General features: G+C 40.7%; 2 protein-coding genes across 5 annotated transcripts; both read left to right on the top strand.

Moving 5' to 3' along the window:
* Positions 1–900: 900 nt before the first annotated feature.
* On the top strand, positions 901–16,127 carry LOC108959934 (heavy metal-associated isoprenylated plant protein 39-like). Of its 4 annotated transcripts, XR_005550865.1 has the most exons (5): positions 927–1,204; positions 1,603–1,678; positions 1,832–2,033; positions 2,068–2,203; positions 2,724–2,745. XR_005550865.1 is itself a non-coding variant. In XM_039312032.1 (4 exons), exons 1-4 carry the CDS (start codon positions 1,199–1,201, stop codon positions 15,833–15,835), a joined length of 384 nt encoding a protein of 127 aa, XP_039167966.1. In that variant the 5' UTR covers positions 901–1,198; the 3' UTR covers positions 15,836–16,033. The 4 variants fall into 4 exon arrangements, 3 of the variants coding, with proteins under 3 accessions (XP_039167966.1, XP_039167967.1, XP_018729824.2); XM_039312032.1 differs by lacking the exons at positions 2,068–2,203; positions 2,724–2,745 and adding an exon at positions 15,689–16,033 and having other exon boundaries at positions 901–1,204; positions 1,832–1,986; XM_039312033.1 differs by lacking the exon at positions 2,724–2,745 and having other exon boundaries at positions 928–1,204; positions 2,068–2,212.
* Positions 16,128–21,693: 5,566 nt separating this feature from the next.
* LOC104446036 (heavy metal-associated isoprenylated plant protein 39) lies at positions 21,694–23,204 on the top strand. The gene is made up of 3 exons (XM_039312039.1): positions 21,694–22,010; positions 22,410–22,485; positions 22,659–23,204. The coding sequence occupies exons 1-3, from the start codon at positions 22,005–22,007 to the stop codon at positions 22,913–22,915; spliced, it is 339 nt and encodes a 112-aa protein (XP_039167973.1). The 5' UTR covers positions 21,694–22,004; the 3' UTR covers positions 22,916–23,204.
* The last annotated feature ends 3,733 nt before the right edge of the window (positions 23,205–26,937 follow it).

Here is a 26,937-nt window from a genome sequence, read left to right on the forward strand (position 1 = left end):
GGCTTTCCATGCGGTCCTTCCGAGGCTAGTCTACTGGAGTGTGGTCCATTCTCCTCATCCACATGATGACAATTGGGGGTCCTGCTCCTCGGTAAGCAGACGGAGTCCAAGGCCACCCTAGTAGGGGTTGTGAGGGAAGCACCCCCGAGTTGCCAAAAGATTTTTATAATTTGAGCATGTATTGTATTGGTAGATTAGGCTTAAATCCACAATGAGCAACTAGGTATATATAATCTCTTATGCATTTGAGAGATAAATGTGATGTGCCAATTATAGTGCAATCCTTTATTGGACAAATGTCTAATTTAAGAGTGAACCGGGATGAAAATCTTGTGTCTCGAATTCTTTTTCTTGCTTTTATGCTTGATTTCCTTGTGATTGTGCATTGAATCTAACATGATTGTCACCCAAAAATCGCTTGGTGACATTGTATTTCAAGCAAAGCTGTCCGCATTGGCCAGCCATGCGGGACAACAAGCATGCGATTTCGGTGGCAAATTGATTGGAAATATTACATTAGAATTGTGCTTGCGAGATTTAGGACTACATTGACGAAGTTGAAAAATTTAGAACCGCATAAATGCTCATACGATAAATAAGTTGAGGATACATCCAGTGATTATCCCCATGGATGAAGATTTTTCAATTCTTATATTGTCATTTAGATTAGATGGAAGAGATGCATACGTGCAAAATCGCAATGCAATTCTATCTAACGAAAAGCTTGAACCCGCCAACTGCCTGAACTGAGTCGGTTGCCAACATTCAAGACTCACTGCTTCAAAAGTCATCGAGTCGCGAGGGGCGACTCGACCGAGTCACTTCAAAAGCCCCCGAGTCGTGAGGGGCGACTCGCCTCTCTCCTTCTCTCTCTCTCCTTCCTAAAGTGGCGATCCTCTGTTTTCGATCGCCTCGACTCGTTATTTTACTGCGAAACGGGGTGGCTCTTTCCCTCGACTCGTTATTGTATTGACTGGTCAATAATTTGTCCTTTGTTTTCCGCACCGCGTCCTCCAAGAAAATTCTCCTCTTAACGCACTCCTCTCAAGCTCGCCACTCTATATAAAGCAACCCCTTTCGTCCCCGATACGTGCACACTCTCAGTTTCAGCTTGCTCCGAGTGTCCTTCGAGTGTTATTACCTTCCAAATCAAAAGTTAGAGCAGTCACTCATCTGAGGTTCTTGAAACCCAAAAGAAATGAAGGTGAGATTTCTTGAAGTCCTTCGAAAAGTTCTCTCTTTTCTTGCATATTATGGGTATCTTGTTCACTTCTGTGAGATGGGGTTCTAGATGTTACTCTCTCCTGGGTTTTCTTGAACACTTCTCTTGGTATCTCTCGTCTCAAGCTTCATGAGTTATCGTTTGCTTCTTTGCTGCTGTAATTTTTTATCGCATAGCATGATTGTATCTGTTTATGTGAATAAGAATGCTCGGAATACCGAATGATGCTTCGAATTCTTATTCGTTGTTGGTTTATGTGGCCAACTTGCTTAAACGCTAGTCTGTCGCACCACTCGTGAATGCCGAGTTCGGTCGTCCTCGTGAGAGATTGATATTTACTCAAAGTCTAACTGAGTTTTGCTTTCCTCAAACTTTTGCAGAAGTTGGTGGCGAAAGTGAATCTCCATGATGACAGAGACAGGAGCAAGGCCATGCGAGTAGTTTCTGGCTTTGGAGGTATTGGCTCTCTCTCTCTCTCTCTCTCCCCCCGCTCTCTGTTTTTACCCTTAGTCTCCCACTAAATCTTCAAATCGTCACTGTAATAACTAAACATCTTGTGCTTGAAATGTTCGGCTTTATCACTAACCTTTCTCACATAATGCTTTGCAGGGATTGGGTCTCTGTCTATGGACTCGAAGGACAACAAACTGACGGTATCCGGTGATTTCGACCCTGTCAAGGTGGTGAACAAACTGAGGAAATCTTGGCACACAGAAATCGTGAGCGTTGGAGCAGCCGAGGAAGATGATGGCAAGAAAGACGAGGGCAAGAAGGACGATCAAGTCGCCAATCTCGTAAAAGCCTATGAAGCATACTATCCTACGCCGGTCAAGAGGAGACCCCAAATACTATCCTACGCCGGTCACATATTTCTGCGTGCCCCCAGGAGAGACCCCAAATTGCGTCATTTGTTGAAATTCTTTGCGCTTCCAGACCGAATCAGGACTTGGTTTGTGCAGCGGAGAGAATTGAGTATGTAAGGTTGATCATGCCTTAGAGGAACTCAAGTTATGGAAAATCCATTATGTACTCCATTTCAGCATATGATTGTTTTCCGTGACTGGAATATTATTATTCTGATGAATTATAATTGAAAAGAGTACGGTCAGATACTAAATGTGATCCATGCTTATGTTTCGTTGACTTAGGAATTGCTTTGGCATATAATAAATTCTGGTGACTGGTTAGGTCAAGTGACTTCAGGCAAGCTGCAAACAAGCAGGTTATACTTGCTGAAATTACTCGAAAACTTATAGAGTCAACACCATCATCCCACAAAAGCGGTTTGTTGACTCCGCTTGTTCCTTTGCCGCCCTCAATTTCTTCGGGAGCCGTGCACTCTTCTAGCGGCAACCAGCCATCCGAATACTATCCTACGCCGGTCACATATTACTGCGTGCCCCCAGGAGAGACCCCAAATTGTGTCATTTGTTGAAATTCTTTGCGCTTCCAGACCGAATCAGGACTTGGTTTGTGCAGCGGAGAGGATTGAGTAAGTAAGGTTGATCATGCCTTACGAAGACTCTTAACCAAACCAAGATAAGAAAGTGTGACCTTAGACCGTGCACGCCGAAAATTGTTGTTGTTTTCTTGTGTTGCTAGCTTAAATTTGATCGCGAGTGTGAACCCCGGATAGGCCATTTAACTAACCAGTGCCGTTCTTATCAATTAAATGAGAACAAAAAAGACAGCTGTATTTCACTGCATCGTTTGGAAGTATCTGATGACGTCGCTACAACCCTCATCAATGATTGCTGGTATATTTCCCTATAAGTTGAAGGGAAAAGGGAGCTGTTATGACCATTATTGGCGGACTTGATGGGCCTGCCACAGGACCGAGGATGGATCGCGGGGTGCTCTTTTGTTAATATTTGAAGACATGATATATACTTGTAAATCATACCATCCTAGTTAACGAACTTTATAATGGCGAATCATTCTCACTCAATCTTCTCCGAGCTAGAAGTAATGGATTTCATTAAGGAAAGTCATATGTCATAGGCCGATTGATCTAGCATTCTCTTACCCATATGGCTTGAGTAATTTCTTTCCAAGTCAGCATATGTCACACACTCACAAAGATGGTGGACAGAAATTCTTTTGGAGAGAGAATCTTTGAATTTTAAATATTTGTGAGATGATCCAAACAAAAGGAGGAGACCTCTTAATATACAAGTACTCTTTAGATTACAATCATAGATATCTCATCAATCTAACAGTGGAAATTCTATCTTCCTATAAACTAACTATGTGCATTTATTATGGGAACACTTCAGAGTATTGACATTTACAATATTGCTCGTCCTAGGAATATTCTTGAGAATACTAGTGAGGATCACCCGATCTTCTAGGATCATTCTCGGTCCTCTGTGCATGAGAAACCTCCAGACCAAGATATTCTCCTCCACTTAATCAAGTGACACCCCTATTGCATTTTTGGCATGGAATGCATCAGATTGGCTTTTTGAATTGCCAAAGAGCTTCCATAGGTTCTCGACTAACTTTACTCTCCAGTAGACCCTTTCATCATATCAAATATTCTCGCTTCAACACACAATGCCTCTTTCATGACATCACGATCATATGAGGTTTTTGGTCTAGGAGGTAACCATTGTAACTCTCCTCGATCCAGATCTTCTTCATCTACATCAAAAAGGTTTAAGCATACTCACATGCAAAATCGAATGCACCTTAAGTTTCAGCGGGAGCTCCAATAAATGCTACCTTTCTGACTCGTTGCAACACTCAAAGTGGCCCTTCGTAGTGACAAATCAATGCCCTATGCACGTCTTGGTATCAAAGAACAAAGTGTGGTTTTGCCAACACTAAATGCTCGACTTGCTACTCCATGTGCCGTTGCTTCTTGTCAACTCATTTCTTAATTGCTTTGAGGCCTTATGTAGACAAGTTCTTAGCCACTAGGCTACTCCCACAATAGCCCGTTGCAACCATACTCAGAGTGAGCGGTTGTTGTGCTATCATGATCTCAAAGGGACTTTGGCTAATAGACCTACTTCACTATAGCTTATAGGATAACTAGGCTATGTCGACCAACTTCGCACAATCCAATAGCACATCCATCCTCCCCGTTTGACCAACGATTTAGGGATGTAGACTTGTGGAAAAGTTGAGGCTTCAAATCAACAACTTAAAGAGTTCGGTCTAGAATCTCAAAGTGGCTCAAGGATTGTGGTCGCCCACAATCGTCTATCTTATGCCCCAATATTGACAATTTGTTTTAGGAATAGCCAAGCTGCCTCCTCAGTTGGTGTCCTTTATTGCTGGCACTAACATTATGTACTTAGCGAACTGATCCATCGTAGCCATGAGAGTCTAACGCCCTTTAAACTTAGGAAAATTCACAATGAAGTCCATGGAGATACTTTACCATGCATGCTTCAAGATAGGAAGTGGCTCATGGGGCCTTGCCGGCAACTGTTGTTCAAGCTCGTCTTGTCGACAAACAAGACATGTCCTCACATAAGTGTCCACATCATCGTGCAAGGATGGCCAACTATAATGATCCTCCACAAGTGTCATGAAGCAATGGATCCTTGGATAACCTGCCCGCTTGGAATTGTAGTACTCGCATAGCATCTCCTACCATAGCTTCCCATGAAGTAGCATGTACAGTCGTCATCCCTTGGTATGGAGTAGATCGCCTTCACATTGTTGAGTCTTGCCCTCGTTTGTTGGGTCGTGTCATAGCCCCTCCTTAGTGCACTTGGTCCATGGACATTCGGGTCGATTGATGGCTGTTAACTCCATCTTTCAACTAAGTGCATTGGCCACACAATTGGGCTTCTTAGGCATGTACTGCAGCACATAGTCGAGCTTTGTAAGGAAGTCTTGCCTAAGAGCTTGCTTTGGAATTAGCTTCTTTTGGATTTGGAAGTAGCTCCTAGTTACATTATCAATCTCTGTCGTGAACCACAATTCTAAGAGATGATGTTACCATGTGCAAATGTAGTACACCACCATTGTCATTGCCTTCTCTTGGACCATGAATCGTCCTTCAGTCTCATTTAGCTTCCTTGATTCAGACGCCATCGAGTGTCCTTCTTGCATTAGAGCACCACCAATAACATAATTGAAGGCATCAATCTCTACCTTATAGAGCTTTGAGTTGTTGGGTCGTATGAGCATTGGTTCTTTGGTCATAATTTGCTTTAGCTTATCTAACGCCTTTTGACATCGCGCCTCGCCGAACATGGGCGAGGCCGGCAACTGGTTGGAGGAAGAAGGAAGGGAAGGGAAGTATAACTAAGTCTCGACCGCCGATGTAGCATGATCTAGATATTTAATGTTTGACAAGAGGAAGAAAATGTAGGATTTGGTATTTAAAGACTTTTTGTTAAAAATGAGTGATTTGGAATATATTTTTCTCTAAGCAATCGCTTAAAATGATTAGCTAATGAAAAAAGTTTTTATTATCGACATTAATTTATGTTTGAACATTTTCATGGATGATGAAAACACTATTTCCTTCATTCATATCTATAAACGATATGCACGATACTTTCTGTTCCTCAAAATGATTATTTTGATTGCTCAAAAAAAAAAATGAATGATCGAAGAGTATTTTCATTATCCACGAAAATGTTTAGAAAAAAAATTATTGTCAATAATGAAAATACTTTTCATTAACTGATCATTTTAAACGATACAAACGATTATCTTTTAAGAAAATGTTTTTCAAAATCATGTATTTCATGGTTGATTCCGGTCACGCATACAATCAGGATTTAGGTTTCATAAATAGATGCTTCCTAAAAAGGAACTTGTCTTCAAGATTGATTTTATCAATTTGTGATTGATTCCATCAATGTATTTATAAAATATGAGTGAGATTTTTCGCCAGAGAGCCAGATATTAAAGAATAAATCCATGTTATGTTCATACTGAATTCTTGTTGCAAGATCAATAAATCTGAGTCTGATTATATCTTCGTTTTGGACTACATTTCAATCTGGATTATGTCAGAGTGAGAAAGACTTATGGAAAGAGTAAACTTTGACAAGAGTCTATGATATAACTTTAGAAGTCTACTATTCTTCATAATAAGAATAATAATATAAAAGTTTTGTCAATTTCAAAACCTGATAGGAGTTTTCTTAACAACCATGTGCAAATGCAGTACACCACTGCTATCATTGCTTTCTCTTGGACCATGAATCATCCTTCGGTCTCATTTAGCTTCATTGATTCAAATGCCATCGAGTGTCCTTCTTGCAGTAGAACAACACCAAAAGCATAATTGAAGGTGTCAATGCCTACCTCATACGGCTTTGAGTGGTTGGGCAGTACGGGCATCGGTTCTTCAGTCATAATTTGCTTTAGTCAATGTAACGCCTTTTCACATCGCACCTCGCCTCAGCGAGGCTGGTGACCGATTGGAGGAAGAAGGAATGGAAGGGAAGTATAACTAAGTCTTGGCCACCAGTGTAGTATGATCTAGATATATAATGTTTGACTAGAGGAAGAAAATGAAGGATTGAGTATTTAAAGACTTTTTTGTTAAAAATGAGTGATTTAGAAAACATTTTTTCTCTAAGCATCTGCTTAAAAAAATTAGCTGAGAAAAAAAGTTTTCATTATTGACAACAATTTATGTTTGAACGTTTTCATGGACGATGAAAACACTATTTCCTTCATTCAAATCTATAAACAACATGCACAATACTTTCCGTTCCTAAAAATAATTGTTTGTATCGCTCACAAAAATAAATGATCAAAGAGTATCTTCATTATCCATGAAAATTTTTAGAAAAAATTATTGTCAATAACGAAAATACTTTTCATTAGTTAATCATTTTAAACAATATAAATGATTATCTTTTAAGAAAACGTTCTTCAAAATCATGTATGCAAGATGGACGGGCCTAAGATTCAGCGAGAGATAGATGTCGAAGAGAGCGGGCCACCCCGATACAATCAGCTTGTAGCTTGGATCGTTTGATATGCTAAAACGCGGTTTATCATGACCCTTATTTTTATCATAGCTAAATATGAACCAGCGATGCCAGAAATTATGGCTGATGTGATCGGACTATATTTAAATTATAATTCATTGACCTAGACTTGGACTTCAACGTCTACGTCAAGGAACGTAAAAATCCAAAAAAAGAATAATAAAATAATAAAAAAAAAAAAAAAAAAAAGACAGGGCCCTAATCATAGACGATGGAGACGATGATGTTTTGAGACAGGGATTGATCCCGGGCATGAAACGCGTGTTTTCCTAGAGATTTCATATTGCTTTTTCAATCTTTCACAATTTACTACTGAAGAAAAAGCTCCTTTGCACGAGCAAAGATGTCAAAAGATCGTAGCCAATGGTGGCATTTTCACAGAGATGGCACATAGAGTTATGTCAGATTCCATTCTGGTTATCGTCCGTCTTTTGTCCTGAACTCATCCCTTTCTCCTGTTAATCGATTGTCCTCATGCTGAAAGATTTTCCAATCATAAAGTCTTAGGCTACATTTGGTTCTTATGATAAAAGTTAGGACCGAATTATATCTTATGTTTAGTTCCTGTCCAAAATAGGATAAAATCGGATATAAAATCTTAAGCTATATTTGGTAGTTTTTTTTTATATTTATTTATATATTTGAATTTGTTTCTACTCTATAACAATATAAAATTTGTATATATATTATAATATATATTATTACATCCTTTAGGAATAATAATAGAGTTGATTATTTGATAAAATTAAGGAATCATGGAAGGAATTAAAAAAATAAAAAAATAAAGTCGCGATCCTCTGTTTTCCATCGTCTCTGTTGGAAATATATCTTGAAGATTCCGATTCCGTGGATTAGTTTTGGTAAATAGGAAAATAGGAAAATAGAGATTCATTTATTATTTTTTCCTGTTTTATTCTTTTGTCTCTTACATTATAAATTCACCAGTGTAATGTAAATATACACAATGAATATACAGAGAAAAAGCTTTTCTCAAATCTCCATTACACATTCTGTCATGGTATCAGAGCAGATACTCCTGACCCAGCTTCCGCATATTTTTTTTGAATTGCCATCGTTCTTTTTCTGGACTGTTGTTGCATAATCTTCACTGCGAAATGCAGGACCAGCAAAACGATTAGAATTCAATTTTTTGATGCCATGACGAAAAATGTTGAGAATTCCTCAACGGGAGACACCTACCTCGATCTGGTTGTCTCTCTTGGCGGCAACCGAACCTCTGTTCATCCATCGAAGAAACCCTTTCGCACAATTGATTCCAGCGTCGGGCCGGACCTCGCGCCCCGATCCAGTGGCCTCCAACCTTTCCTCCAAGATATGGACAGTGTGGAACCAGTACCCTTTTGGCCCGTTGCCAGGACAGGTATGGACCCAGCATCCTTTTGGGCCATCGCAGTCCGTAACAAGCCCCACAGAGACATCGGGCCAGACGAATTTCGCTCAGGAATCCGGATCCGTCCCGGGTCAGGGATCCGAATCTATCCCGGGTTCGAATCCCTTCCCGGGATTTCAACCCGGATACACGCCGCCGGGTCAGGGATCCGGATCTATCCCGGGTTCGAATCCCTACTCGGAATTTCAACCCGGATACGCGCCACTGGGTCAGGGAACCGGATCTATCCCGGGTCATGGGACGAATCCCTACCCGGGATTTCAACCCGGATGTGCGCCGTTGTTTTTTCCAGTTGGTGGCGGCGGCCGGCTTGAACCCGGCGACCCTCTGTACACGTCGCCGGCCAATGGACCCGAATTGAAGCTCCTTGGGATGCAGCTTACCGGAGCGGAAAACTACGCGGCCTGGGCAAGGGATATCCGGCGCGCCCTTGTCACCAAAGACAAGGACGGCTTCCTCAACGGAGCCGTTCCTTTTCCGGCCGACGAACGTCTTCAACGGCAGTGGCGCAAGTGCAACCAACTGGTTCACACATGGCTCGGGAACTGCCTCGCACCGGAAATCGCTGTCGGACTCCCACCAACCGAAGACTCTCGAACTCTCTGGGACAGCATCCGCGAGATGTACGGACACCTCGACCGGGCGAAGCTGTTCACCGTCACCCAAGCCCTGTCGGAGTTAAAGCAGGGGAACCTCTCGGTTACCTCCTGCTTCAACCGCCTCTCCGCTCTATGGAATGAGCTTGAGGCCGCCGAAGAACGACTCGAAGGTCCTGAAGAAACCCTCCAATAGTACCGAAAAATTAAAGAAAGGGAGAAAACGATGAGATTCTTACTAATTTTAAACGAATCCTTCTCGGCTTTCCGATCGCAAATCCTCACGATGGACCCTCCACCACCGCTTGGCCGCATTTACCAGTTGGCCGTCCAAGAGGAGCATCATCGGATGGCCACCGCTGGACACGCTCGAATAGGCGAAGGCCTGAGCTTGGCCGTTCTTCCCTTCGGCGATACAACTCTCGGCGGAACCTCCACAGATCTGGAGAGAAAAATCGTGGCTGCGGCTGCGGCGAGGAGAACCGAAGGAAACCCTAAAACATTTCGATCTGACGGCTCGGATCCAAGATCTGGAATGGATGGCTGGGATCGCCGATCCAAGATGGACGGCTCAAATAGACACGCTGGATCTGACGGCTGGGATCTCAGCACTAGAACGTACGGACGAGATCGGTGCGCTGGATCGGACGGCTGGGATCTCAGCGCTGGAACGGACGGACGAGATCGGCGCGCTAGATCGAACGGCTGGGATCTCAGCGCTAGAAGGGACGGACTGATATTGCTAGTATGAGTACCTAGAGGGGGGTGAATAGGTGCCTAAACAATTTATCGATATACGGAAGCGATTCTTAGCATATAATAGAAAGTAAATTCTCTCTTAATTAACAAAATGAAATACGATTGAGGTAGAGAGAGTAAGGAAGAGAAAATTGAACACGGGATTTATAGTGGTTCGGCTTATTCCAAGCCTACGTCCACTCTTCCGCACCGACAGCCCACCGGCTGGATTTCACTATGATCAAAAGAGAAGTTACAGCACAGCTTTGCCTTGATTCCACAAGTGTAGATGTTCTACCACACCTCCTCAAGGTCTCTCACAAATATAGACTCTCTCTTTCGTATATAAGTATTCGCTCAAAGGATTTGTCTAAACAAAAAGGAGCTTCGGACTTTGGAATTCTTCTATCGCGCACACCTTGAACAACTAAGACAGTCTTCCTTATATACTCCTTTATGCCATCATACCCGTTGGCACTTACCAAAGGAATTCCTCCAATCTACCCGTTGGACGAAATCAATTAGGAAGATTGTCCAAGCTATAAATGGAACGTGTTGATAGCCCATCAATCCTGTTCGCCCATACAATCCGGATCTCGGTTTCCATAAGCGAACCTTCCAATAATATTTAGGCAATCACCGGATCTTCAATTTATCGAATCAATCTTCGATCAATCAAAGGACTCCGTTTATGTCTTCTCCAGCCATGAGATCTTCTCCGTTGATAAGGTTAAATCCTCAACGAAACATCCAGTTCTGGATAACCTTTCTTCAACGGATTAGAGACTCACAATGAAGATAGACTTTGAGTCTTGAGTCCGCTGTCCCAAGGTCTTCAGACTTTAAATAGCAGAGTCTGCAAGCCTTCAGACTAGATTGATAGAAACGATTTGTCAACTTCAAAACACTTCAAGAAGATTTCTCCAACACGGACGAGATCGACGCGCTGGATCGGACGGCCATCATCTATCCGCAGCTTCAACAGAATCGGACGGCTGGGATCGTGCCACGTCAGCAAGAAAGGTCAGTGGGCAGAATTCCAGATTTAAAAATAAATATTGCAGCTATTGTAAACATCCACATCATACCATTGAGACCTGTTGGAAGCTGCATGGAAAGCCTAATGACAAAAAGAGAGAATCCATTATTTCCCAAGTTTTTGCACAAAAGGCAGATGGATCACCTCACCAGATGATCACTTAAGAACAATATCAAAATATTGTACAAATGCTGGATCAACTCAAGACTAGCGATAAAAGTGCAGGATTCTCAGGTACTTTCCTATACAATAAGAATTCGTTTTTGGTTGATGTATGGATTATCGATTCAGGTGCTAGTGACCACATAGTATGCAACAAATTTTTTTTTCTCACACATATAAAATGCCAGAATCTCCTATCACGGTGCGTCTTCCAAATGGGAACATCACAAATGTTACCCAAACCGGCACCGTTCATCTTGGTCCAAATTTAATCCTGAAAAATGTCCTATATATTCCAGAATTTGAATTCAATCTTTTGTTTGTCTCAAGAGTATGTGAGGATAACTCTTGCCATGCCACATTCAATTCCGACAATTGTCTTTTTCAGGACCATTCGACTGGCAGAGTGATGGCCTTGGGTAGTGTGGTAGATGGACTCTATTTCTGGAACAATTCCCCAAGAGATTTAGAATTATTAAATAAGCATGTTTCTTGTAATGCTATCAGTTCAAATAAAAATCTCCTTTCTCATCAACGATTGGGTCACAGTGCTTCTTTTCCTCATCCAAAATGTCCAATATGTCCTTTAGCTAAACAATCTCGAGCACCTTTTTCGAAAAGTACATCTCGTACAACAGATTCCTTCTCTTTACTTCATATGGACATTTGGGGACCTTATCATACTCTTCATCGCGATGGATCTCGATTCTTCCTTACAATAGTTGATGATTACACTCGAGCCACATGGGTTTATCTTATGCAATCGAAAAGCCAAACTTTTGGTCATCTATCAAACTTTATTTCCATAATTAAAAATCAGTTTGGTAAATCTGTACAAAAAATTCGTACAGATAATGGGCGTGAATTTTTCACTTCTGATTGCAACACATTTCTATCTTCCCATGGTATACTTCATGAAAGTTCCTGCACTTACACTCCACAACAAAATGGAGTTGTTGAGCGCAAACATAGGCATCTGTTAGAGGTTGCTCGTGCTCTAAAATATCAAGCTTCCATTCCATAAAATTTTTGGAGAGATTGTGTGGTCACAGCAGCTTACTTGATCAATCGCATGCCAACTCGAATTCTTAATGGTAGGACCCCTTTTGAGATGCTTTACAACAAACAGCCTGATAATAATCATCTTAAAGTATTTGGTTGTTTATGCTATACAACAAATGTGGGTCCTCGAGATAAAATGGGCCCTCGAGCCACTCGGTGCGTCTTTATGGGATATTCTTCTCTTCATAAAGGATATCGAGTTATGGAGATCTCTACAGGGACTTTTTTCATTAGCAGGGATGTTGTATTCCATGAAGACATATTTCCTTTTGAGGAAAAGGTTTCTTCATCACAGTCCTCTTTACCATCAGGACACGACAGACTATTTTTGTCCGATGACTCTTTGTCCTCGCACCGGGGTGTCTTATTGCACTAGGACCACCCATATCATCAGGACCACCTTCGTCTGCATCAATGGAATTATCACATTCAGAAGCAACTTCGCCAGGATTATCTGAGGACATTTCCCAATCTCCTATAACAACAGCTGCTTCACCCATTCTCCCTTAATCATCGGATCCTCCAGCACAAATCCTCGAGCCACCTCGACGATCTGGAAGGCACACTCGTCCACCTACATGGACAAAGGATTACATATGTTCTACAAGAAGTTCTTCAGGTACACAATATCTCATTGGCTCATACGTATCATTTAATCATTTATCGCCAGGACATTTGTGTTGTATATGTCGCATATCTGAAGAACGAGAACCATTCTCCTTCGCTGAGGCAGCACGAGACCCTAGATGGCAACATGCGATGGAATCCAAACTTACTGCTTTGATGGAGAATCACACATGGGATATTGTCCCTTTGCCGCCAAGACGGAAACCGATTGGCTGCAAATGGGTTTACAAAATCAAATTCAAGGCAGATGGTTCTATTGAGCGCTATAAGGCTCGATTAGTTGCCAAGGGATTCACTCAAAAAGAAGGTTTTGATTACCATGAGACCTTTTCTCCGGTAGCTAAAGAAGTCATTGTACGTTCATTCTTATCCGTTGCAGCCATACAAAATTGGTCTCTCCATCAGATGGATGTGCATAATGCTTTTCTCCACGGTGATCTCAATGAAGAAATCTACATGGATATTCCTCAAGGATTACGCAGACAGGGGGAGTCTCGGGTATGTCGTCTTCGCAAATCCTTATATGGATTAAAACAGGCATCAAGACAATAGTATGCAAAATTCACTACTACACTAACCAATGCAGGTTTTGAGCATTCTAAGTATCATTATGCCTTGTTTACCCGTACTACAAAAGCATCATCAATTTATCTGTTGATATATGTTGATGACATACTTGTCATGGGAAATAATGATTCTGATGTTGCCAAGTTCAAAAGATATTTACACTCCACCTTTCACATCAAAGATTTGGGACCGCCAAAATATTTTCTTGGCATCGAGATTGCTTGGTCCAATGAAGGAATTTGCCTCAGTCAAAGGAAGTTCATCTTGGAGATTGTTTCTGAAGCAGGTCTATCGGGATGTAAACCAGCAGTCATTCCAGTTGAGCAAAATGTCAAGTTGACGACGCATGAATATGACATAAGTTCTCCTTCAAACATTAAGGACTCAGTGCTCAAAGATCCTTCAGAATACCAGCGACTTGTCATAAAGTTGATATATCTTACAATGACAAGACCTGACATATCATATGCCGTACAAATACTCAGCCAGTTCATGCATATGCCAAAGCAATCACATATGGATGCAGCATTGAAAGTTGTGAAGTATCTAAAGGGATGTCCAGGCCTTGGTATACTTCTATCTCGTGACTGCAATATGAAGATGACAGCTTTTTGCGACACAGATTATGCCACATGTCCAATGACCAGGAGATCTATTATTGGTTTCTGCATAAAGCTGGGAAAGTCATTGATTTCTTGGAAGACAAAGAAACAGTCAACTGTCTCACTATCATCCGCAGAATCAGAGTATCGGGCCATGGCAAAGGCCACCTGTGAAATAGTCTGGATACGAGTTTTACTCCTGGATCTCGGAATACAAGTCAGTGGACCGACTGAATTGTTTTGTGATAATGATGATGCACTCAAATTAGCGGCAAATCCAGTCTTTCATGAAAGAACAAAACACATAGAAGTGGATTGTCATTTCACTCGGGATAGGATCAAAGATGGAGTCCTGGTGACGAAAGGAATCGGAACAACGGGGCAACCTGCAAACGTCTTTACTAAAGCGTTATGTCAGAAACAGCATAGATATCTATTGAGCAAGCTTGGTATCCTTGACATCTACAGGCCACCAGCTTGAGGGGGAGTGTTGGAAATATATCTTGAAGATTCCGATTCCGTGGATTAGTTTTGGTAAATAGGAAAATAGGAAAATAGAGATTCATTTATTATTTTTTTCCTGTTTTATTCTTTTGTCTCTTACATTATAAATTCACCAGTGTAATGTAAATATACACAATGAATATACAGAGAAAAAGCTTTTCTCAAATCTCCATTACACGTTCTGTCAGTCTCGACTCGTTAATTGTCCGAGAAACCGTGTGGTCTCCCAAATTTGTGCCGGTCAATAATTTGTCCCTTCGTTCTCTGCATCGCGTCCTCCAAGAAACTTCTTACTTTGGCGCACTCCACTCATGCTCGCCACTATATAAAGCAATCCCTTTTGTCTACTACGATCCGGGCACACACACTCAGTTTCTACTTTGCTCTGAGTGTCCTTCGAGTGTTTTTAGCTTCCAAATCAAAAGTTAGAGCAAATATCATTCTCAGTCTTTGAAACCCAAGAGACATGAAGGTTAGATTCTTTTTGTCCTTCAAGAAGTTGTACTTTTGGCATGGTGTGGGTATTTATGCACTCCTGTGAGATGGGGTTCTTGATGGCATTTTCTCGTGGGTTTTCTTGAACACTTTTCTTGGCATCTCTTCAGGAGTCATCGTTTGTTTCTTTGCTGCTGTAATTGTTTATCGCATAGCATGGTTTTATCCGTTTATGTGAATAATAATGCTCGGAATATCAAATGATGCTTCGAATTCTTATTTTGTTTAAACGCTAGTCTTATCACACCACCTGTGAATGTCGAGTTCAGTCGTCACCTTAAGAGATTGATATTTACTCAAAATCTAACAGGGTTTTGCCTTGCTCAAACTTTTGCAGAAGTTGGTGGTGAAAGTGGACTTACATGATGACAGAGACAGGAGCAAGGCCATGCGAGTAGTTTCTGGTTTTGGAGGTATTGGCTCTCTCTCTCCCTCTCTGTTTTTTCCTTCATTTTCCCACGGAATGTTCAAATCGCCGCTGTAATAACTAATCATCGTATGCTCAAAATGTTCGGCTTTTTCACTGGCCTTTGTCGCATTGTGGTTTCCAGGAATTGGGTCTCTGGCTATGGAATCGAAGGACAACAAACTAACAGTATCGGGCGATTTTGACCCGGTCAAGGTGGTGAACAAACTGAGGAAATCTTGGCACACAGAAATCGTGAACGTTGGAGCAGCCAAGGAAGATGATGGCAAGAAAGACGAGGGAAAGAAAGAAGAGGGCAAGAAGGACGATCAAGTCGCCAATCTCGTAAAAGCCTATGAAGCATACTATCCTATGCCGGTCACATATTACTGTCTGCCCCCTGAAGAGACCCCAAGATGTGTCATATGTTAAAATTCTTTGTGCTTCCGGACCGAATCAGGACATGGTTTGTGCACTGGAGAGGAATGAATAAGTAAGGTTGATTATGCCTTGTGAACACAAGAACAAGCGGAGTAAAGGAGTACCTTTACGAGAATATCAGGCTTTTATTGCGTGGTCCGGCACTTGCACGTGCGTTGGGTGTATATGTAAAGAGATTGGTTTTCACTTAGGAACTCAAGGTATGGAAAATCCATTATGTACTCCATTTCAGCAAACGATTGTTTTCGGTGACTGGAATATTATTATTCTGCTGAATTATAATATTCTTGAAAAGAGTATGGTCAGATACTAAATATGATCCATGTTTATGTTCCGTTGACTCAGTAATTGCTTTGGCTGATGATAAATTCTGGTGACTGGTCAGGTCAAGTGACTTCAGCCAAGCTGCAAGCGAGCAGGTTATACTTGCTGAAATTACCCAAAAACTTCTTAACCAAACCAAGATAAGAAAGTGTGGCCTTAGACCTTGCATGCCGAAAATTGTTGTCGTTTTCTTGTGTTGCTTGCTTAAATTTAATCACGAGTGTAAATCTCGAATGGGCCATTTAACTAACCGGTGCCGTTCTTATCAATTAAACGAGAAGAAAAAATACAGCTTATTTCATTGCATCGTTTGGTATTTGATGACATCGCTACAACCCTTATCAATGATTGCTGATATATTCCCCTATTGTTGGAGAAAACTTCCTTATTTGTTTTGAAGTTGACAAAACTTTTCCTTCCATCAAAGTTTGAAGACCGCCAAACTCAAGACTTAAAGTCTGCCCTCATTGACAGTTTCTAGACCGACAAAGAAATCTTATTTAGATGCAAGTTTATTTGTAAGGATTTGATCCATTTGGTTGAAGAGTATCTCACAGTTGGAGATAGCATCTAAAGATCTACTATTCGTTTTGAAATCAATACGAGTAAATTGGATTCGTTGATTGACGAAGTATACTCGGAAGGTTCTACTTATGGAAACCTGGATCCTGATTGTATGGGCGAGTAGGATTGGTGGGCTCTATTCACATTCCTTAAGTAACTCAAGATCTCTCTAATTGATTATGTCCAACGAGTAAATTGGAAGAACTCTTTTGGAAGGTGCCAATGGATATGAAGGCATAGAGGAGTATATAAGGAAGATGCTCTAGTTATTTGAGTGTGTGCGCGATAAAGTGTGTGTGCGATAAATAAATTCCAAAGTCTGAAGCTCCTTATCCTTTGCTGATTCATTTGTTGAGCGAAAATTTGTACTCAAAAGAGAGTTTAGACATTTGTGAGGCCTTGAGGAAGTGTAGCAGAGTCTCTACACTGTAGAATCAAGGACGTGATATTGTAACGACTCTTTTGATTCATAGTGAAATCCAGCCAATGGGCTACCAGTGCGGGAGAGTGGACGTAGGCTTAGATTAAGCCGAATCACTATAAATCTTGTGTTCTTATTCTCTTCCCTGAACTATTTTATTTTACTCGTAACTCTATTTAATTGTTAGAGTCTGATTTTCTCTGCAAAGTCTATTTTTATCCAGATTTAGGTTAAAAGTAAAGTCTTATACAATATTTTGAAAAAGTTGTTTGTGCACGTATTCACCCCCCTTTAGATGATTGTACTAGCACTATCAATTGTTATCAGAGCATGTGTACTCATTTAAATTGAAGTGTTTTTACTTCAGAGTTAAAGATCCATGGCTAGTATGTTGGCTTCAGGTTTGATTGAAGGGCAAAGCAACACTAGACCGCCTTATTTCGATGGAAAGGAATACAGCATATGGAAAAACAAGATGAAAACTTTCCTAAGATCGAAAGATCCTCTAGAATGGGATGTGGTAGACAAATGAATCATTCCTAAAGTTACAACAGTCTCAGAAAAGGGAAAAGAAGTTGCAGAGGCTAGCGAGATGACTCAAGAAGAGATAACCAAGAGACAAGCTCTTGATGCAAAAGCAATTTACTCCTTATATTGTGCATTATCTCCAACTGAATATAACATAATATCTTCTTGTGAAACAGCTAAAGAAGTCTGGGATAGGCTGCACATTACGTATGAAGGGACTGATCGAGTGAAAGAAACCAGAATCAATATTCTGCCCGGTCAATATGAAGCCTTCAAAATGAAGTTAGGAGAATCTATCACTGATATGTTTAGTCATTTTACAGAAATTGTGAATGGTCTTGAGTATCAAGGTCAACCAATCTCATGACCCATGAAGGTTAACAAATTGTTGCATGGACTTTCCAAAGATTGGAATCACGTAAAGACATCAATAAGGGAGACACAAAGGATCATGCCACTTTCCGTTGATGAATTGGTTGGCACTCTTTAGTCTTATGAAGTGGAGCAAATCAATGAAGATGAAGATCCTAAAGGTAAAAAATCTATTGCTTTAAAATCTAATGATGATTCTGATGTTACAGATTTTGAAGACGATATGGACGATGAAGAGCTTGCTCTCATGATAAGAAGGTTCAGAAAACTGAACAAAAAGGGAAGAAGATTCAATTGGAAGAAACAAAGCTCTCAAAGATTTCAAAACAAATCAGCTGAGGATGACGAATCCAATAAATATGTGATTTGCTTTGAATGCAAGAAAAAGTGACACATCAGACCCAACTGTCCCTTGGTGAAGAAAAAGAAAGGAAAAGCTGAGAAATACAGAAAGGCACTTAAAGCAGAGACTTGAAGTGATGATCATTATGCTAATATTTGTTTAATGGTAAAATCAGAATCAGATTCAGACTCTGAGAAAGATACAGACTCAGATTCATATAGTGAAATTGAGGTAAGTAATTTTCAAATCCACAATCACGAGAGTCCGACACCCTTTGGACTTGGCAAATTCATAATGAAGTCCATAGAGACACTCTACCATGGACGCTTCAAAATAGAAAGTGTCTCATAGTGCCTTACCTTGTCTTGTTGGCATGCAAGACACATCCTCATAGAAGCGTCCACATCGGTGTGTGGGTGTAGCCAAAAGTAATGATTTTTCCATAAGTGCCATCATATGGTGGATCCTTGGATAACCCACCCACTTAGAATTGCGGTACTCGCAAAGCACCTCTTTCCATAGCTTCCCATGTAGCAACATGTACAATCGTCACCCCTTGGTGTAAAGTAGATCACACTCACATTAAAACTGTCGAGTCTTGGCCTCTTGTGCATGCTCAAGGAGTGCCTTGGTGGTTAGGTTGTGTCGTGGCCCCCTCCTTGATGCGCTCGGTCCATGGACATCGACTGATGGTTGCCAGCTCCATTTTTTGGCTAAGTGCGTCAGGCAAGGAGTCTTGCTGCACGTAGTGAAGCTTCGCAAGTCTTACTAACAAGCTTGCTTTAGAATCAACTTCTTTTGGGTTTACAAGTAGGTCGTGGCAATGTTGTTAGCACTCGCCACAAACCATGATCTCATGAGATAATGTTGCCATGTTCGAAGGCAGTACACCAGCATCGTCATTGCCTTCTCTTGGACCATGTATCGCCATTCAGTCCATTTCATCTTACTTGATTCAAACGTCACTAGGTATCCTTGCATTAAAACACCACCAATAGCATAATTGGAGGCATTAATCTCTACCTCAAAGGGTTTTGAGTGGTTAGGCATTACAAGCACTAGTTCCTTAGTCATCACTTGCTTTAACTTATCAAGCGCCTTTTTGATATTGAGCCTCATAGACCATGGGTGAGGCCCTTGCCAGATCCAGCGCGGGCAAGGCTTGCTTCAGGCCAATGATCAGCCAAAGGAAGAAGGAAGGGAAGAGGAGTATAATTAGGTCCCCCTGTAGGTGTAGTATGATTTCGATATTTAATGTCTAACTAGAGGAAGAAAACGAAAGATTGGGTACTCAAAGACTCTTAGTTGAAAATGAATTATTTGGAATATAATTTTTTGCAAGTGATCACTTGAAATAATTAACTGATAAAAAAGTCTTCATTATTAGTTGTAATTTATGTTGGAAAGTTTTCATGGAAAATGAAAACACTTTTTCTCCATTGTAAATGTTATGAACAATACTTCCCGTTCTCATATCTTTCACAAAAATGAATGAACGAAAAGTATTCTCATTATTTACGAAAATGTTATAACATAAATTATTAGTAAATAACAAAAATATTTTTTATAAAGTAATTATTTCAAATGATACAAATGATTATTTTATAAGAAAATATTTTTTAAAGTCAAGTAATACATGAGAGACGGACACGCCTAAGATTCAGATAGAGATAGGCGTCGAAGAGAGCGGGCCACGTCTATGCAAAGATATCGCCCTCCTCAGATCAGCTCGTTGCATGGATCGTTCCATCTACTGAAAAGAAGTTTATCATAGCCCTTACTTTTACGTTAGCGGAATGGACTATAGTCTATAGCTGCCAGAATTTCGACTGATGTGATCGCACTATGATCAAATAATAATTCATTGACCAATACCTCGACTTCAACGTCAATGTGAAGGAACATAAAAATGCAAAAAAGAATAATAATAATAAGAAAATAGAGAGGATGGGATCGATCACGTGTGTGAAACGCGTACTTTTCGGGAGAATTCATGTTTTACGATTCAAGAAAAAGCTCCTTTGCGCGAGCAAAAAGGTTATTATCTTTCACATTTTTTGTCAAAAATTTCAAAAAATAAAAAACACCCAAGGATGGCCGTTTCACAGAGATGATGTAGAAAGAGAGTAATGTCTGCTTCACTTCCGGTCCGATCGTCCGTCCGTTGTCCCGACCCCTCTCCCGTTAATTTCGATTTGCCCTCGTGTTGCAAGATTTCCCTATCATTAACTCTTAAAGAGTTGAGACGGAACTTGGAGTGCCTCTATATATCGATAGTTGATCTCAGCGCATTTTTAAAAGAAAAAATTACGGATTTAGCTCGGAATCTCTATCGTACAAATTGTCAATTCAATTTCGATTTTTTTGCTAATGAAGTCCCGGAAGCTTTGCATGGGATTTCAATACAGTCCTTCTGAGGCTAGTTTAATGGAGTGTGGTCCATTCTCCTCATTGATAGGATGACACAGCATTTCTACTCCTTGATAAGCAGGCAAAGTCTGAGACCACCCCGGTAGGGGTCGTGAGGGAAGCACCCCCAAGTTGCCAAAGGATTTTTATGATTTGAGCATATATTTTATTGATAGTTTAGGTTTTGATCCATGATGAACAACTAGGTATATATAATCTCTTTCTTTGGTATTTGAGAGATATATGCGATGTGTTAATTATAGTGGAATCATTTATTAGACATAACCCTAATTTAAGAGTGAATTAGGATAAAAAAAATTGTCTCTCGAATTCTCTTTCTCGCTTTTATTCTTGATTTTCCTATGATTGTGCACTTAATTCTAACACAATTGTTCCTTGGAAATTGCCTGATGACGTCATGTTTCCAACAAGGCTATCCGCATTGGCGTGCCACTTGGGACAACAAGCATACGAGTTCAATGGCAGATTGATTGGAATGATCACATTAGAATTGCACTTGCAAGATTTAGGATTACATCAGCGAAGTTGAAAATTTTAGAACAAAATTGATATTCATATGATAAATAAGTTGAGGACGGATCTGGTGATTATCCCCATCGATAAAGAGTTTTCAATTCTAGTATGTCATTTAAATTAGATGGAAGAGATGTGTACGTGCAAAATCGCAATGCAATTCTATCCAACGAAAAGCTTGAACCCGCCAACCGCCTGAACTGAGTCCGTCGCCAACAGTCAAGACTCACTGCTTCAAAAGTTACCGAGTCGCGAGGGGCGACTCGACCGAGTCACTTCAAAAGCCCCCGAGTCGTGAGGAGCGACTCGCCTCTCTTTCTCTCTCTCTCTCTCTCTCTCTCTCTCTCTCCTAAAGTGGCGATCCTCTGTTTTCGATCGCCTCGACTCGTTATTTTACTGAGAAACGGGGTGGCTCTTTCCCCTCGACTCGTTATTGTATTGACTGGTCAATAATTTGTCCTTTGTTCTCCGCACCGCGTCCTCCAAGAAACTTCTCCTCTTCACGCACTCCTCTCATGCTCGCCACTCTTTATAAAGCAACCCCTTTCGTCCCCGATACGTGCACACACTCAGTTTCAACTTGCTCCGACTGTCCTTCGAGTGTCTCTAGCTTCCAAATCAAAAGTCAGAGCACTCACAATCTCAGTTCTTGAAACCCAAGAGAAATGAAGGTGAGATATCTTGAAGTCCTTCGCGAAGTTCCCTCTTTTCTTTGCATATTATGTGCATCTTCTTCACCTCTGTGAGATGGGGTTTTGATGTGACTCTCTCCTGGGTTTTCTTGAACACTTCTCTTGATATCTCTCGTCTCAAGCTTCATGAGTTATCGTTTGCTTCTTTGCTGCTGTAATTGTTTATCGCAGAGCATGATTGTACCTGTTTATGTGAATAAGAATGCTCGGAATACCAAATGATGCTTCGAATTCTTATTCATTGTTGGTTATATATGGCCAACTTTTTCAAACGCTACTCTGTCGCACCACTCGTGAATGTCGAGTTCAGTCGTCCTCGTGAGAGATAGATATTTACTCAAAGTCTAACTGGGTTTCGCTTTCCTCAAACTTTTGCAGAAGTTGGTGGTGAAGGTGAATCTACACGATGACAGAGACAGAAGCAAGGCCATGCAAGTAGTTTCTGGTTTTGGAGGTATTGGCTCTCTCTCTCCCCCGCGCCGCCGCACCCCCCCCCCTCCCCTACCCCTTCCTCTGTTTTCCCCTTCATTCTCCCACTGAATGTTCAAATGTCACTGTAATAACTAATCATCTTGCGCTTGAAATGTTCGGCTTTATCACTAACCTTTCTCACATAATGCTTTCCAGGGATTGGGTCTCTGTCTATGGACTCGAAGGACAACAAACTGACGGTATCCGGCAATTTCGACCCTGTCAAGGTGGTGAACAAACTGAGGAAATCTTGGCACACCGAAATCGTGAGCGTTGGAGCAGCCAAGGAAGATGATGGCAAGAAGGACAATCAAGTCGCCAATCTCGTAAAAGCCTATGAAGCATACTATTCTATGCCGGTCACATATTACTGCGTGCCCCCGGAAGAGACCCCAAATTGTGTAATTTGTTGAAATTCTTTGCGCTTCCAGACCGAATCAGGACTTGGTTTGTGCATCGGAGAAGATTGAATAAGTAAGGTTGATTATGCTTTACGAACACGAGAACAAGCTGAGTACCTTTTCTAGAATTATAGGCTTTTATTGCGTCGTTCAGTTCTTTTATGAGCGTAGGGTGTACATATAGAGAGATTGGTTTTCACTTGAGGAACTCAAGGTATGGAAAATCCATTATGTACTCCATTTCAGCAAACGATTGTTTTCAGTGATTGGAATATGCAGTGGATGACTTAGTTGCTCGATATCTTACACAATCTGCAGGCAAAGACAGATATTGTTCATTATGATTCAGTCCATAGGATATAGCCGCAGTTGCGAGTAGTTGATGAACATACCTGATATTCCTTTATCAGCTTCTTGTCATAATTTAACCTCACAATCTTGTGGAAGGGTATTCTACTGAATAATAATATTCTTGAAAAGAGTACGGTTGGATACTAAATTTGTTCCGTGAATGCGTTCCGTTGACTTGGTAATTGCTTTGGCTTATGATAAATTCTGGTGACTGGTCAGGTCAAGTGACTTCCCGCAAAGTGCCAGCAAGCAGGTCATACTTGATGAATTTGCACGATAACTTCTTAACCAAAACAAGATAGGAAAGTCTGGCCTTAGACCTTGCATGCTGGAAACTGTCGTCATTTTCTTGTGCTGTTTGCTTAAATTCGATCGCATGCGTGAACCACGGATAGGCCAATTAACTAATCAGTGCCTTTCTTATCAACTATACGAGAAGAAAAAAGACAGCTCTGTTTCATTGCGTCTTTTGGAAGAATTCGATGACATCGCTGCAACCCTCATCTTTGCATGTGGATATATTCCCCTTTAAGTTGAAGGGAAAAGGGAGATTACATGACCATTATTTGCGGACTTGACGTGCCTGCCACAAGGGCCGATGATGGATTCGTGGGATGCTCTTCTGTTCATCTTTGAAGACATTTTATGTACTTGTACATCATACCATCCTGGTTAAGAAACTTATAATGGCAAATCATTTTCACTCAATCGTATCCGAACCAGCAGCAATGAATTTCATTAATGAGAGTCTTATGTCGTATGTCACGGATTGGTTGATCTAGCGTTCCTTTACCCGTACGACTTTTTTACTTTCTTCAAAAGTCAGTATTTCTCACGCACTCAGAGATCGTTGAGGGAAATTCTTTTGGAGAGAAAATTTCTTGATTCTAAATACTTGGGAGATGATGCAAATAAAAGGGAGGAGATCCCTTGGGCTTCACATTGTAACATTTTTATTCCTTTGCTTTTTTGTTCTTTTACTTCCCGAAATAAAAAAATAAAAAATTATTTGGTAACATCAATCAATTTTTCTATTCCCCAAAATAGAAAAGTTGCCAAGGAATAAATTTGAAATAAAAATAAAAAGTAAAAAAAAAATGTAGCTTCTTGTTCCTGAGAACAATTTATAGAAATAAATCATTCTTTTCTTCTTCGTTTTTTTCGTCTTCTTCCTCATCAGCCACTACTCACTGTTCTCCACTGCTAGCCCCTCCCCATCGCCGCCGCCCACTAACGACGGATTGCAGTCGATGACCACGGCCACAGCCGACAACGAAAGAAGAAGAAGAGAGTAAAAAATAAGAAAGGAAAAAAGAAAAGAAAATCTCAAAAAAATTATTAAAAAATTATTAAAAAATTAAAAGAAATTTTACATCACAAAAAAAAATTGTATCTCGTACCAAACGTTTTTTTATTCTTTTTCTATTCCAATAATACAAATTTTGTACAGTTATCAAATGCGTTGTTTTATTCATAAACGGTTCCAAGGAGTATAAATAGAAAAAAATTATTTCAGAAAAGAAATTATTCCTAGGAATGAAAATGTTACCAAACGCACTCTTAATATACAAGTACTCTTTAGATTATCATCATAGATGTCTCTTCAATCTAACAATGAAAATTCTATCTTTCAATCTACTAACTATCCTCATTTATTACAATAATACTTTAAAATAATGTACATTGACGATATTGCTCATATCTAGGAATATTCTAGAGAAAACTAGAAAGACTTGCCTGGTCTTCTTGAATCATTTCCAATCCTTCATGTCTAGAAACCTCCAGACCATGATATTGTCCTCCACCTTGTCAGGCGACACCCTCGTCGCATTTTCGACAGGGAATTTATTGATTTGCTTTTTGAATCGCTTAAGAGCTTCCATAGGTTCACAACTAGTTTTACACTTCGATAGATCTTTCCATCAGATCAAATATTCTCGCCTCGGTGCACAATACCGCTTTCATCTAACTCGATCTACCAGATGAAATTTCTATAACGATCATATGAGGTTTTAGCTCCAAAAAATACCCATTGCGACTCTCCTCAAGCTGGGTCTTCTTCATCTACATGAAAAGGTTTAAGCACACTCACATGTAACATTGAATGTACATTTAGTTTCGATGGGAGCTTCAGTATATGCTACCTTCCCGACTCGTTGCAACACTCGAAATGGCCCATCGTTGTGATGGATCAATCCCTTATGCACATCTGGGTATTGAATAACTAACTGCAATTTTGCCAACACCAAATCCTCAACTTGGTAATCCATGTGCCATCACTTGTTATTGGCCCATTTCTTCATGTGCTTTGAGGCCTCATGTAAAAAAGTCTTTATCAAGCCCATTGTTGCGATGGATCAATCCCCTATGCACATATGGGTATTGAATAACTAACTGTAATTTTTCCAACACCAGATCCTCAACTTGGTAATCCATGTGCCATCACTTATTATTGGCTCATTTCTTCATGCGCTTTGAGGCCAATGGGGGTAGCCCTTGATAGCTTGTTGCAACCGTACTCAGAGTAAGTGGTTGCTACCCCATTATGATCTTGAAAGGACTTTGGTTCATAAAATCACGTCGCTACAGGTTATAGGATAACTGGGCTACGTCAATCAATTTCGCACAATCCTCTTGCATCGTGCTCATGTAGTGTCTGAAGTACAACTACAAAAGCACATTCACTCTCTTTGTCTAACTGTTGATTTGGGGATGTAGAATTGTAAAGAAGTTGAGGCTTTGACTCTAATAGCTGAAAGAGCTTAGTCCAGAATCTCCTAGTGAATTGAGGATTGCGGTTGCTCATGATTGTCTATGTTATGCCCCAATACTCAATAATGTGCTTTAGGAATAGCCAAGCTACCTCCTTAGTTGGGAAGTGATTTGTTGCCGGCACGAACATTGCGTACTTAAAGAACCAATCCACCATAGCTATGTGAGTCCAACACCCTTTGGACTTATGCAAATTCACAATGATGTCCATGGAGACACTCTAACATGGACGCTTCAGGATAGGAAGTGGCTCATGGGGCCTTATTGATGACTGTTGTTCAAGCTTGTCTTGTTAGCACACAAGACAAGTCCTCACATAAGCATCAACATCAGTGCACAAGTACGGCCAAAAGTAATGATCAACCACAAGTGCCATCATGTGATGGATCCTTGGATAACTTGCCTACTTGGAATTGCGATACTTGCATGGCACCTCCTTCTAGAGCTTTCCATGAAGTAGCACGTACAATCATTGCCCTCATATCAGAATTGTCGAGTCTTGCCCTCTTGTGCATGCTCAAGGAGTGCCTTGGCAATTGGGTTGTGTCATGGCCCTTCCTTGATGTGCTCGGTCCATGGATATACAGGTCGACTAATGATTGCCAACTCCATCTTTCAACTAAGTGCGTTGGTCACAAAATTGGCCTTCTTAGGATTGTACTACAACACGTGGTCAAGCTCCGCAAGGAAGTCTTGCCAACAAACTTGCTTTGGAATCAGCTTCTTTTGAGTTTACAAGTAGCTCGTTGTGACATTGTCAATACTCGCTACGAACCATGATCCCTGGAGATGATGTCATCATGTGCAAAGGCAATACACCACTGCTATCATTGCCTTCTCTTGGATTGCGTAATGCCGTTTGATCCCATTCAACTTTCTTGGTTCAAACGCCACCCAATGTCCTTCTTGCG

The sequence above is a fragment of the Eucalyptus grandis genome, chromosome 5, assembly GCF_016545825.1.
Source record: "Eucalyptus grandis isolate ANBG69807.140 chromosome 5, ASM1654582v1, whole genome shotgun sequence".
Classification (NCBI taxonomy): domain Eukaryota; kingdom Viridiplantae; phylum Streptophyta; class Magnoliopsida; order Myrtales; family Myrtaceae; genus Eucalyptus; species Eucalyptus grandis.